The 13,383-nt window shown below is 49.0% G+C and overlaps 6 protein-coding genes across 6 annotated transcripts; 3 read left to right on the top strand and 3 right to left on the bottom strand.

The window, feature by feature from the left end:
- The first annotated feature begins 968 nt into the window (after window positions 1–968).
- On the top strand, window positions 969–1,699 carry LY79DRAFT_618667 (uncharacterized protein). Its single transcript, XM_060562024.1, has 2 exons — window positions 969–1,058; window positions 1,125–1,699. Exon 2 carries the CDS (start codon window positions 1,136–1,138, stop codon window positions 1,484–1,486), a length of 351 nt encoding a protein of 116 aa, XP_060407873.1. The 5' UTR covers window positions 969–1,058; window positions 1,125–1,135; the 3' UTR covers window positions 1,487–1,699.
- Window positions 1,700–2,993: 1,294 nt separating this feature from the next.
- LY79DRAFT_571446 (uncharacterized protein) lies at window positions 2,994–4,040 on the top strand. Its single transcript, XM_060559246.1, has 2 exons — window positions 2,994–3,415; window positions 3,486–4,040. Exons 1-2 carry the CDS (start codon window positions 3,140–3,142, stop codon window positions 3,693–3,695), a joined length of 486 nt encoding a protein of 161 aa, XP_060407872.1. The 5' UTR covers window positions 2,994–3,139; the 3' UTR covers window positions 3,696–4,040.
- Window positions 4,041–5,990: 1,950 nt separating this feature from the next.
- Window positions 5,991–6,825, bottom strand: LY79DRAFT_571444 (uncharacterized protein). Its single transcript, XM_060559245.1, has 2 exons — window positions 6,719–6,825; window positions 5,991–6,639 (listed from the first exon to the last, which is right to left on the bottom strand). Exon 2 carries the CDS (start codon window positions 6,407–6,409, stop codon window positions 6,038–6,040), a length of 372 nt encoding a protein of 123 aa, XP_060407871.1. The 5' UTR covers window positions 6,410–6,639; window positions 6,719–6,825; the 3' UTR covers window positions 5,991–6,037.
- LY79DRAFT_674502 (alpha-galactosidase) lies at window positions 6,520–7,981 on the top strand (the record flags this gene model as incomplete). The annotated part of the gene is made up of 4 exons (XM_060564314.1): window positions 6,520–6,639; window positions 6,719–7,366; window positions 7,460–7,597; window positions 7,670–7,981. 4 exons carry the CDS (start codon window positions 6,520–6,522, stop codon window positions 7,979–7,981), a joined length of 1,218 nt encoding a protein of 405 aa, XP_060407870.1.
- A 680-nt stretch (window positions 7,982–8,661) lies between these two features.
- LY79DRAFT_707845 (uncharacterized protein) lies at window positions 8,662–11,197 on the bottom strand (the record flags this gene model as incomplete). The annotated part of the gene is made up of 10 exons (XM_060565061.1): window positions 11,116–11,197; window positions 10,791–11,056; window positions 10,651–10,727; window positions 10,074–10,453; window positions 9,777–10,007; window positions 9,662–9,673; window positions 9,495–9,607; window positions 9,053–9,437; window positions 8,862–9,014; window positions 8,662–8,814 (listed from the first exon to the last, which is right to left on the bottom strand). The coding sequence occupies exons 1-10, from the start codon at window positions 11,122–11,124 to the stop codon at window positions 8,662–8,664; spliced, it is 1,779 nt and encodes a 592-aa protein (XP_060407869.1). The 5' UTR covers window positions 11,125–11,197.
- Window positions 11,198–11,201: 4 nt separating this feature from the next.
- Window positions 11,202–12,266, bottom strand: LY79DRAFT_663548 (uncharacterized protein; the record flags this gene model as incomplete). Its single annotated transcript, XM_060562843.1, has 6 exons — window positions 11,202–11,327; window positions 11,378–11,449; window positions 11,507–11,585; window positions 11,654–11,907; window positions 11,943–12,162; window positions 12,248–12,266. The coding sequence occupies 6 exons, from the start codon at window positions 12,264–12,266 to the stop codon at window positions 11,318–11,320; spliced, it is 654 nt and encodes a 217-aa protein (XP_060407868.1). The 3' UTR covers window positions 11,202–11,317.
- Window positions 12,267–13,383: the final 1,117 nt, after the last annotated feature.

Genomic DNA, 13,383 nt, shown 5'->3' with positions numbered 1-13,383 from the left:
CTAATCTAAACTATGGGCTTCTGAGAAGGGTCGGCGTGCTAGTAGAAACAGGGATCTGGAGTAGCAAAAGCTGTTAAATCGCCAGGTCTTTTAGCCGTCGCCAGAATGTTTAGCCGTCCTCAGAGTACAGGCAGTATGACCTTTGTACTAACACCAGAATGAGTCAGCATGCAGATGACTCCTTAGGAGGGAAGAGCTATAGTATAATACTATTACTTCATTACTATACCTCTTACGTTTCTTTCATTTAGTTTAACTACCTTAACTTATAAGTATACTATATAAAATCTGCTTAGGTAGTAGCTATAATACCCTATTAGTAAAGTTATAGAGAATCAAAGTGACTTACTACTTACTCTAGCTACTCTAGTTAGTCTTACTAGCGATTGTATAAGAGGCCTTAGTGTTACACACAGGTCAGGGCAACTAAACTGTAGCACAAAGCAAAGGCTTTGGGAAGCTGCATCATCATCCCTGTTCTGCACTATATAGCTACGCCGGCCAGCACCCTAACTAGTTAGGCCGTGATATGCACGATGCTGACACACGGGCCGCTGACATCTATTAAAGGCATCATGACAAGGTTTAGTAAACATAGAGACTGAGTCGTACATACTATTGAGGAAGAGGTGTGACGACCAGCGTAAATATGTAGTTCGGGCAAGGGGATAGTAGTGCTAGAGGCATAATTACCGTAGCCTTTGCTTTGCGTAGCGGTTGGCTCTCCCTGGCCCGCTTATAGCACCCCTATCCTATGCTATACGAGCTGACTATGTGGGTCATACCCATCTTCTCATTACCTCCAGGTTGTACGCCTGCGATATGCGCTATCGCCCCGCAATAGGCAGTCCAAGAATGACCGGTTAGCTTTCTACGCTGAATGCAGCTTCGATTGGATGTGATGAGGGAGATTCTTTTATATAAGTACAGCATAGATATCCTGCCATCAGAGTTTCCGTCTTCCGGCACCGCCCTTAGCACTAACAACTGGGTTTTTTCGGCCTTAACATACCTCACCACTTCCATATAGTCTTTATTTAGTCACCAGTCTCTCTCAGGTAAGGTTTTGTCAATGTCCTCATGTCCCCGCTACGTAGCTCGCGGGTATACTAACTTACTATCAGAAGCCTCCGACATGTTGAAGCATTCAATTCTTTTCAGCGTCATCGCCGGCGCTACTGTCATCGCGAGGCCTGTTATGGCCCTTACGATGCCCTCCGTGGGCGAGTCAGAGAAAGCAGCTGAAGACGTCCAGAGAAGAGCAGAAACCGGCGTGGACATGCAGGACGCCTGTGGTCGCGAGTATGGATCTGACTGGAACGCTATTCAGAACGGGAGTGGGTGCAACGACTGGGCGTGTGTCAGCACCACGACCAGGCAGCAGCTTGGTCTCAACATAGACTTGTATTGCTATGAGAAAGTCGGAGTCAGGTCATATGCCTCTTGCAATTCTGGCGCTTGGAGCTGGAAATGCAAGACTTATTGATCAACACGTCAAGGTTGGTGGGTCTGGTGTTGGGGAGGAGGCCTGAGCAAGTGCTTTTGCACATTCAATGGGTAAATGTCATTAGGTATGCGAGCTACCTTGTAGAGATCAGATAGAAATTGAAGTCGGACAGTCAAAAAGCCGTTTGCTAAATGTTCCCAACTAATGGCTGGCCCACTCATGGTCGACCTGAAAGCGTCGTAGTGGCTCATAGGGTAGCCGCTTTGGGGTATAACCTCATCTGAGGATGGGGGTTCTTTTGGTGAGCCTGTACAGCTTTCCCAAAATCTCGGGCCGTGAAGACGTGACTCCAGCCCGGGGGTGCTTGCGGACATGACCGAGGAACCTAGAGTCAATAAGCCAGGTCTAGATCACTCATATGCACCCGACCTTCGTCTCAACCATGGTTTCATTTCACTGCAGCAAATTTCTATTTTTCCGCATGCTATATTTAAGAGAGATTTAATACGAATGGAAGACCGAACTATTTTAAAACAACAAGTTACGAGCTATAACGTAACTATACCCCACATCTACATAGCAAGGACTCGTTAGAAATACGATCTTCTTGCTTGAGGGACTTCATTAGCTAAATGTTCTGCTAGGTGAAGGAATTCCATGTGTTCCAAACTCTACCTCTACTCGCCCAGGGTAGGCCCTTATGCCAGCCACAACATACAGGCCCATGACTAGTTAGAGTGGCGCAGTACTTACACAGAGCGACGGCTGCCTAGACCGCAGCCCACCATTTAAACTTTGGAATCGGATTAAAGTAGTATTTTATACTAAAGCCTACGGATAATCGGCAACTCTGATGAATCTTGTAAGTTTGGATTTGGACTAAGAACGTAAACTAAGTACAAGCAAGCTATGATTACTATAGAGTAACAGCTACCTAGACCGTAGCCTCGTATTTCAACCTTAATTTAGATTAACGTAGTAATTTATATTAAAGTCCAAATAGTACCTTTAAGTACTGTCAAAGGAAGAGGATATACCACAATAATACTATACTTATAATGTATCCTCCTGTTTTAGGCCTAGTGTAGTATAGTTCGAGTTTTAATAGTACTCATAGCTAGTCACTGGTCTATGTTATTGGTCCTTGTCCGAACTTGTAAGAGTTTTCGGAGTTACCGATTAGGCTCTTGGTAAACCAGCTGCTAAAAAGCTGCTAAAAGGCTGCTGAAATGCTGGCATTAGATCAGAGACCCGGCCCTGACGTGTGGAAGAACATAACTCCTATCCTCGAGCGTAAGGAGGTAGGTACGGTAGTGCAGTCAACCTTGCCGATCCATAGAATCCTGGTAACACTGCCTTCTTGTCTATGCGGATCGTTTACTCATCGTATAGGCGTAGCGCAGTAGTTTAGCTTAGGCAATTCCTTTAGGGGGGTGTGGATAGCACCTCGTCAGTATCTGTAAACAGCTAGCTGGTTCTAGTGGTATACTGCTCCTCTCTTCTGGGTCAGTGTGGCCACAAGAGGATATATAGGTAAGTAAGAACCTCCCCAAGAAGGATGCTATAAGTTACCAACAACTATTATCCATCTGTATCAGACCCCTAGAGTATTTCTCTGCGTCTGCATTCTCAGTCATCTTTCTCATTCCAGGCCCAAGTTTCTACAGCTAATCGCCGCTTGCAACCATCAGAATGGCTCCTTACTTCACCATCTTTGTTACAATGATTTCCTTGCTCTCGCTTGGGATAGTAAGAGCTGCCGTCGTGCGAGTAGACGATCATGTTGTTCTGAACGGCACCACCCTCGTGTACGACCCCGTCGAGGGCTTCAACGATACCACTCGCGATTTAGCATGGCAGGCCAACTACTTCCTAAGCTTGGATCTTTTGGCTATTAACGCTTTGTACCAAGAAGCGAACGCAGGCATCTCTCAAAGGGATCTCCAGCCAAGGGATGGTCCTACATGTGTATGTATGAGACAAAGCCGATAGGGTTGCCAATCATGTTTTACGTATCCAGGCTAACCAAAGTCAAAAGCTCGCCTGCATGGTCGTCCAGCTGGCCAATGGTGCTGCAAACTCTAGATTGGATGCTTATAACATTTGTCGGAGTACTACTCCCTCCTGCGACACTATAACGCTCATTTCTCTGATGAGTCATATAAAATCATATTGGTTATTGGCAGGCATAGGAGCATACCAAGCTGGAGTCTATGCTTTCGATGTTTGGAGCCGGTTTGGCTGGTGATAACCGCTAGCATAGCAGAGGCAATAGTGGTAGTAAACCTAAACAGCCTGATAGTTAGGACTTCCATAGTCAGAACCGGATTCGTTCCGGCATTGGTTTCCATTAGGGCATGGTCAGATGGGGATCCAATTCACGGGGGGGTATACTAAGTTCTCGGGGGGGAGGGGGGGTATCTAGCCTGTAGAGTAAGAGTTCAGAGGGTGTAAAAGAGTTATATATTGTGGGTGAGCAACGAGGCAATATCCATTGATATTGGTGATGTGTAGCTAGAGGAAAAGGACTACTGGCTGGCAAGGTGAAGAGGCTGGATATCTAGCTAGCAGTGGCCACGTGACCAGACCAACATATATACACTATTTATTATATAACTGTTGGCATACGGGTGATGCAGCCGGGCCTGGATGGTCACGTGACATACCGTCTACCGGGTGCTGCCCTGAAAAGGCTCCCTTAGCCTGGACATATTTGGCCGCGCTATCGATTATTAAATAACTAGTATTAATATATTGAGACGTAGTACAGGTCAGAGGTGCTGCGTATCGGTCTTTTCCATACTATGGTAGCATATATATACCGGGTGAACTGAACTCGACCGTTTATGGGGGCTTAGAGCGGCTACAACCATTAATGTTCATTGGCCATGAAGAGGCCCTGGTTCCCTGCCTTTGCTAGCCTTGTGCAAAGAGGCGCGCATATGGAGTTACCTCAGCCCGGCAGCTCGCTGTGACATTGATCCAATGCAGAATCGACATGGGGCACGGTCTCTCTTTTAATCTCGGGAAACCGATTCCGCACCAACTTCTCCGTCGATCATGCACTAGTTCTCCACCTTCCCTCCCCCTCCGCAGCTTTAGCAAGGCTACTAACAACCTGGAGGTGGTGCCGCGAGGATGACTGAAAGCATGAACGAATCGCCAGATTATCAAATTGATGACTGGGTAGGAATTAGGCAGTCACTTCTCCGAGCCGAAACTGCGACTGATAGGCATCTAAGGGTAGTTATGTCGTGAATCGGCGCTGTGATGGCGACGGACTTGAAGGTCATATAATCCTGCCAGAAATGTTTACTGTGGGACCTGCAATGCAAAATTTGCAGAAAGGAACGATTCCAGGATTGGTGCGGCAGGATAGTCTGGTATAGACTCTACCGCTAGCTGCGTCAATAGAACTGTGGCGCCTTACGGCAAGGGCCAGTAATGAAGAGAAGCCATCGCTCTTGTACTTGATACCCTGATCTAGCCAGTAAATGCTAAAGAGAAAAACGAGCCAATGCAACAATCGGAGATAAAAATACAGGAGAACGAAGACGGCTGTTTGCTGGTGGAGGAATACCTGTGATAGCTTGGTGAGCTATTTAATCATACTTCCAGAGTCACTTGTTTCCAACCGTTGGCCAAAGCTAGTATGGAACTTTGGTTTTGAGGTCATACTTGACGTTACGCATGGGAGCAGACTAGCCATTGTCGAAGGGTTCAAGTAGCCCTCTCCTTTCGTGTCGACCTACAGCCCCACTAAAGGTGATCCCACTTAAGGAAAGGAGTTCGACGGCCTTTGGAAACATGAAGAAAGTAAGTGAACTATAAGAGAACCGCGCCAATACCACAAGGGCTACGAAATTAGCGATGAATCTGATGCGTCAGATAAATACAAAGGAATAACACGTAAACTGTTCAAGCAAGTAGTTCATGGTCGCGGGCGCCATATACTGTCAACATGTGACTGAGCGCAGATCACTGACAGCGAAGAACTGGTCAGTGTCATATTGCTTGTCCATTTGTGCAGTGCATCCGCGCCAATGATGTGGTTGGCTAAGCCCTAGCGAAGATAGGGAAGTACGAGTGTCAATCGCTTAGAATAGAAGAAAAGTTGGGGTTCGTTACAGTCCTTGATGGATGCTAATTAATTAGAATTAATTACTCGCTCAAACCTTCACGTTCTCGAACCATGCTGGTCCACGGTACATTCTAAATCTACCGGAATGAATCCCGTGTACTTGTTTACTTGAGGGCCTCAATCAAAATTCCCAGGCCGAGTCTTTTTTCGGTGCCGACGCTCGCTCATGAGAGCCGCGTTGAAACTCGAATCGAGAGCCAGAGCCTAGTCGCTGGTGTGCACAAGACGCCATTAATACTCCCCATACTTGGTAGACATTGTCCGGCTTTGAATACTGCCGAGTGTGGGGTAAGGCGTACGGTAATTACACTAGAACCCCCGCGAATACTACTCTATTACAAACATGCGATGAACTGATAGGTCGATGACTGCTTGTCTAGCGTACCATTTTTGAACGGGTTTATCCCTGAATGGAGGGGAAATTTTTTCCCTATGCCTGTATACCTCGATTAGTGTACCAAAAAGACGAACAATATGGAAACATGAAGGGTACAGTGACCGAAATACGGCATTGGGGATACCTTGCACCCAGCTCGATAGAAGCGAGCCAGTCGAGTTATGGACATGCGATCTATCTGACGCGCCCCGCGCGATTTATCTCCACTCTGGGGCAGATTCACGCCAGGTTCACTGCCGGGCAGACGGTCAGTCCTGTCTAAACCCAGGGTCAACTGACCAGTGTAGACTAACCCCGAGTGCCTCGTATACCAAACAGCGGCGAAATAAGGCGGTGGAGATCGTCTCCACCGGCATAAGCTGCAGATCGAATAGTAAACAAGCAACAACGCCGAGAACCAAGTTGATATATAAAAGCTTAGCATGGCACCGTCGAATATTGTCCATGGTCCACAGACATCAGGAACTGAACGGCGCGACTACAATTCCTTACAAGCCTGACCCCTGCTAATATAAGACGAAAGCACCAGCCCTCATGCATTCCACCATCCCGTCGTTCCTATCCCTGGCCGTTGCGGCTGCTGCCGGGCCCCTGATCCTCGAAACTCGCCAGCAGAGTGTCGGCCAAAAGCCAGCTCTGGGTTGGAGCGGGTGGGTAAGTGTCTCCCCTCTGTGTTGTATTCTCTTAGGATGATCATTACAGGGGTGCTGATTATTGTTTCCGTTCGATCCAGAACCAAGGAGGATGCAATGCCGCCAGCGCCAGCGTCGCCCTGACGACGGCCCAGAACTTTATTAGTCGTGGACTCAAGGCCGCCGGCTACACCTACGTCAACATCGACGACTGCTGGTCCACCAAACAGCGCGACAGCTCGGGGAACCTGGTCCCGGACCCGGCTAAGTGGCCCAACGGCATCAAGGCCGTCACCGATCAGATCCACAGCATGGGGCTCAAGTTCGGCCTGTACGGCGACAACGGCATCAAGACCTGCGCCGGGTACCCAGGGAGCCAAGGCAACGAGCAAAAGGACGCCAAGCTCCTCGCCAGCTGGGGTGTCGACTTTTGGAAGTACGACAACTGCTACACCCCTTGCAACCTGGCCGGCCCGCCGCAGACGTGCCCCAACAACCAGGCGCCGAACTCGCGTCCGCGGTACGAGACAATGCGCGACGCCCTCAAGGCGACGGGTCGGCCCATCCTCTACTCGCTGTGCAACTGGGGCTACGATCAGGTTTGGACTTGGGGCGCGCAGGTCGGCCAGATGTGGCGGATGAGCACCGACAACTGGGGTGGGTGGCAGGACGTGGTCAACATTGCCAACTGGGCGGCGCCGATTGCCCAGTACTCCAAGCCTTACGCGTTCAACGACCTCGACATGATGGTGCGGACTTTATCTCTTGTTCTTGTCGTTCCCTCATCTTTCCGCTCGACTTCTTGTTGATAGACCTGGCTGATTCGTTTGCTCACTCTGTAGATCATCGGTAACGGCAAGCTCACAGCGGCCCAAGAGCGCACTCACTTTGCCATCTGGGCCATTGCCAAGTCGCCCATCATTCTGGGAACCGACATCAGCAAACTGAGCAGTGCGCAGATCGCGCTCGTCACGAACAAGGTACATTGATTATCCGTGATTGGCCCCTGGCCAGCCATTTCCAGCCCGAAAGGTCGCTCATCATAATCACAGGACCTCCTAGCCGTCAACCAAGACTCCCTCGGTGTCGCGGCGACGACCTTCACCCCCCGCGGCACCACCAACCCCGGGAGCGGCAACATGCCCCCATACTGGGCGGGCGCTCTCTCCGATGGCACCGTTGTTGCGCTCGTCGCCAGCACCGCCGCCGCCACCATGTCCGTCAACTTCTCCGATGTGCCCGGCCTCGGCTCCGGTACCTTTGCGTGGAAGGAGCTCCTCACCGGAAAGCAGGGAACCGGCACTTCCGTAAGCGCGCAGCTGGAGAAGAACGACGTTGCCGTATTCAAAGTGACAAAGGTCTGAGAAGGGAAGACATCCGAGCTCTGACGGCGTCTCTTGGTGTCGAATAACAGCCGGGATCTTGGCTCTATGTAAATAGCGTTCGGGGGAGGGTTGCAGCGTCGCAGGCTTTATGGCTCGCTGCAGCACGACCAAAGTATATATTAAACCAGAACATTTACGAACGGCAACGCCGTTCTTCTTGCAAGGATATTGTTTTGCTCCTGATCAATGCTTACTGTCAAGATAACTAACCACAATTCTTAGTGAATTGTGTCCTCTGCGGACGAACAGCATGATTTTGTCGTCATCCTGTTTATTCATGAACTCAGAAGGAACACGGTGGCTTTTATATCAGGATTAATACAAAGCCTAGTAAATCAACACTTTGCTTTTCTGCGTGTTCGATTAGACAGGACACTGGCAAACCCAGCAGTGCCGTCATGCCAATGTTGGAATGACGAGAATGTACCGAGGGGTATAAGCTCATCAGAAGGTATTCTCAGACTACATAGACGAGGAAAACTATTGACCCAGCTAGTAGCACAACATTCATTCACACATCGAAAGGATTGTTTATGCAAAGGGGTCCATGTTGTTGATCTTATGACCCTCGACTTACTATGTCTCCTGCACTGCAAGTACGGCCCAGCGCTTTACTGCCAATAGGGTTGTAAGTGGACATGCGAATCCCTACACATGCCTCATTTCCCCGATCCCTCCTTCTTCTCCATGTCAGGGTCATAGTAGCCGACCTCGGTGTGGTGGTCATCGTCGGAGGGGCCGCCAAGGTACTCTCCAAACACCCTCTGCTCTATGTCCATGTCTTTCCACGCGACGCCTAATGTCTTGCGGCTCTGCTTCCTGAAGTAGACCCGTTTCGCCCATTTCCACGACTCCACACCGTCGAAGAAGAGAGCCGCGGCGATGATGTGTTGATGATGGGGATGTATAGCAGCGGGAACAGGGTGACGAACCCAATGATGATGGCCCAGAACAGGAACTTGTTCCGCCGGACGTCAATCATCCACTGGGTAAAGTACTTCTTGGACCCGGGCTGCATGCGGAACAACAAGCGGCGCATGGCATGTTAACCATCTCCCACGCTAGAAAGAGCGCGAACAACGTTAGGCAGGCGAACGTTGTGGCGCGGGCGCGGAACACGATGTCGCAGGTCTCATTGTGGCTCCCGTTACAGTTCTCCCCAAGCCGTTCATCGCCGAAGCTGTAGACAACAAGCGAGAAGCTAGAGAGGCAGAGGGCCATAATCCACAGGCCGTAGACAACCATGTCAACCAGGAACTTGGCGTTGAAGATGCCTGTCTTCAGTGACTGGGGTGGTTGGCGCATAATGTTGGGGATCGCCTGCTTGAAGCTGAGGCCCATGTCAGGCATGCCTGAGGTCGCCATGATGATCCAGACGATTTCGACGGGCGTGGGCGGGAAGATGGACAGCCCTCTCGCGTCCTTGAAGGTGAGGCTGACAAGTAGGGTTCCGGCCTAGGCAATGTTCTCTGTGAGGACGTGGAGCACGAACTTTTGGATGTTGTCGAAGATTTGCTGACCCTCCTTGATGTCGGTGACGATGGAGGCGAAATTGTCGTCGGTCAGGACGATATCCGAAGCGTCCTTAGCAACATCGGACCCTGACTATCCCATGGCAATATCGACGTCGGCGCGACAGAGGGAAGGGAAGTCGTTGACATCGTCGCCAGTCTTGATATTATGTTAGCGAAGGCCTACCGAGTAATACATAAGTCACACAGCATACCAGAGCGCAGAACCTCTTGCGTCAATAGAGGGCTTCAATCATCCGGACTTTAGTGCTGGGGATGCATCGCGCGATGACAAGTGGGAGAACAGGCAGCCTGTCGACCTCGTCATCGGTCAGGGCATCAAACTGGGACGCCGTCATGACCATGGCGTCGGCGACGTTGCGCACAACGCAATCCATGCGGGATAGTAGGATGCCCACCTCAATAGTAATAGCCTTTGCAGTTTCCGGGTGGTCGCCAGTGAGCACATGCACCGAGATGCCAGCCTCGTGACACTACCAGACGGCAGGAGCGGACTCCAGGCAAGGGGGGTCATGTAGACCAATGAGGCCGCGAAAGACAAGGTCGCGCTCAACAGAGGCTCGCTCAACTTTGTCGCCCTTGGTGGGCGTGCTGTTGTCGAAGGGTCTGCTCGCGAGCGCGAGCACGCGCAGGCCGAGGCCGGCGAGGGCCTCCATGTTGCGGAGGATCTCCTCGTGGAACTCGGGCGTGACGTCGGCGAGTTTTCCCGAGTCCTCTGGGGTGGATTTTTTGCAGATCTGGATCACCCGCTCGACGGCGCCCTTCGTGTGGGCGTGATACTCGCCGGTCGGGTTGTGCTTCATTATGACGGACATGCGTTTGGCATCTGAGTCGAAGGGCACCTCGGCGATCTCGCTCCATTCAGGCGTCTCGCCCGTGGTGAGACGCAGACGGTTCCAGCCGAAACGTGATGCAAAGACTTGGATAGCAACCTCAGTCGGGTCACCGCGCGCAACCTACTGATCCCCCTTGTTGTTGATCGTGGCGAAGTTGGCGAGAGAGGCGACCTGAAGGAACGCGGCAAGGGCTGGCTTGCTGTTGTTCAACACCTGCCCGGCCTGGACGATCGATCCGCACGCGTCGCCGCCTCTCTGGTATTTTCTAGAAACGTGCTACCTGCATTCTCCCGAACGGGGAGGGACTCGCCGGTCAACAGAGCCTCGTCGGTCTCGAAGTTGACGGCCTCAATCAGCCTGCAAACATCATTAGTCGCTTTGCTTCGGTCTCGACGGGGGGCTATCAATGTCATATGATACTTGACGTCTGCGGGGATGGTGTCACCTGTCTTAATCTCGATCAGGTCGCCGGGGATGATCTCGCTGGACGGCACGACCATTGTTTTGCCGTCGCGGACGACGCTGGCTGTCGGAGAGCTCGGGGAGCGGAGCGAATCCATCGTCTTCTCGGCGGAAAACTCCTGGAAGAAGCCGACGACGACGTTGAGGAGGATGACAAAGGTGACGACGCCGCCTTCAATCCAGGAGTCGATGCCAAAACTGACGGCCATGGCCAAGATGAGGACCTAGGAGAGGCGTTAGCGAGCGGCACGCCAGGAGACACCGGTAAATCAATCATCCTCACCATGGTCATTGCGCTTCAGCCGGTTCACAGACAAACAATGCCATAGTTTCGCATTTTCAAATGGGCTTCAGGGCAGCATAAGATACGGCGGGAATGTATCACTAAACGGATAAACAAGAGAATTCGTCATTCAACATAATAATACAGATGGCTCCATCATGACTATCAGACCACCTTACTCAACATGTGCATCGTTTGCCAATCATGATTTACTGAGGGAGGTTAGTCAAGCAGTCGATCCGTGTATGCAGGGGAAGCTCACGTAAACACAACTGCGGAATCCGCTGAGCTGACACCGTTCTGGACAAAGTTGTCTGACCACTTCTGGTTGTACCTGTCCAGTTTTGTTAGCTGTCTCCTCTCCGCAAAACATCCAAGCGATCGAACTTACTGGTTGCAGATGAAGTAAATGTTGTATTGGTCATTAATGAGTTGCAACTCCCTGTACAAAAACAACGAGACGCAGGACCCTGTGAGCGATTTCAAAGTCAGCCATGTCAAAATTCTCTTCACAGTAACACATATCTGGGATCTTTACCTGTGCACTTGGCGAGGCACCATTGTTCAATATTGTCCGTGACGCCCTCACTTGCGCTGTCAGAAGTGGCATCATAATACGCGCTAGCCACACCATCTTTCTCAAACGCTTTCGTGAAGCCTGCCGGATTTTCACTCCATTGAGGCTTGGGAGGCAGAGGTGGTTTCGCTGTGCTCGGCGCCGAGACAGTCGGTGGAGGGGCTGAGGTGGGTGCGGGTGTGGCAGTCGTGGCCGATGGCAGGGAAGAGGCAATGCTAGAGACCGCCGAGCAACTTCCGCCCGCGGCTACGCCTGGGCCTGGCGCTTGACATTGGCGTTGGCCGAGCAGGCAAGTCCACGGGGGTCAATGCCGTTCCAGATCACAGCCGGCCCGCCTTGGAATCTGGGGTACGCCAGATCCTGCACCATCTTCTTGACATTCGCAGCAACCTGGCCCGGGACCTGAAGGCGGGCTTTGTGCTCATCTTGTGATAGCCAAACAGCGATGACGCCGGCGACAGCAGGCGCGGCTTTTCGATGATAATAGTGTTAGAATCATATTAGGCTAAGAAAGTGTGTCATGTGTGGACTTGGTGGTTAAGTCAAAGCACCCACTTATGGCCCCCCCACCCATATGGCCCACCCCAAAAATGCCGCCCAGCCACCGACTTTCTAGATAACCTCTAACTTCAAACTATCACAACATTTTCTATTCTTTATTAAATCACTTTATTTTTTTAGGATATACTCTTTAATATACTATAACCTAATATACTAAAGATAAGATCTAAGAGGCACTTACTAATATTAAAAATAGTATATCTTCTTAGGTTACCTCTAGACAATAGAGTATACTATAATTAACACTTTAGTATTATATAAATAGTTATTAATAAAGGTTAATTACCTTTAAGGATCTCTAGTAACTATTAACTACCTAAGAGGCTAGGCTAGCTACTTAGGTAACTAGCTAGGCTAACCTTAGGCTACTACTAACCTATTAATAACTAAAGGACTTTACTTATTATATCCTCTATACTATAGGGGATACTTAACCTCTAGGCAAAAGGTAAGTAAATAGCTTTATTTAAAGGAACTTATCTATTAAGGTCTAGAAAAATTAATTTATTAATTTAAGGTATATTAATAAGGCATCTACTAAGGTTATTAAGAACTAGTTTAAATATTTTACTATACCTTATATCTAGGCTATTAAACTAGCTAATAAATATAATATAAATAAGACTAGTATTCTTAAGGGTAAAGGTAATAATAGGTTAATACTAGGTAAGGCTAAAATAAAGGTAATAAGAAAAAAGTAGCCTAGATTATATACCTAGGTATTTATTATTAAGTATATATTTACTAAAAGTATTTTTATTTATCCCTTAGTTATATATAAGAGTAAAATAGTCTAGTAGTAGTAGTTCCCTCTAGATTTTACCTTATATAATAGATAAAAGTTTATAGTAATAAAGAATAAATAGACTACTAATAATACTACTATATTATAAAGCTAGGACAGCTTTATATAGCTAGTTCTAGTTAAAGACACTATAGAGTAGTACCTCTAACTAATAAGACCTACATTAGGAAGAGTATTTCTAGGCAAGTTTTCTCTTGTACTTAGACTTAGGAAAATTAACTACTTCTCTTTATAAATATTAGGACACTATAGTTTATTATAGTTATAAGCCTAGCTTCTATATAAAAAACCCTTAAATATTATAATTACTTAGTGTTCTAAAACT

This window comes from Colletotrichum navitas, assembly GCF_030913465.1.
Source record: "Colletotrichum navitas strain CBS 125086 chromosome Unknown LY79scaffold_126, whole genome shotgun sequence".
NCBI lineage: Eukaryota > Fungi > Ascomycota > Sordariomycetes > Glomerellales > Glomerellaceae > Colletotrichum > Colletotrichum navitas.
This window is presented reverse-complemented; position numbering and strand designations above follow the sequence as displayed.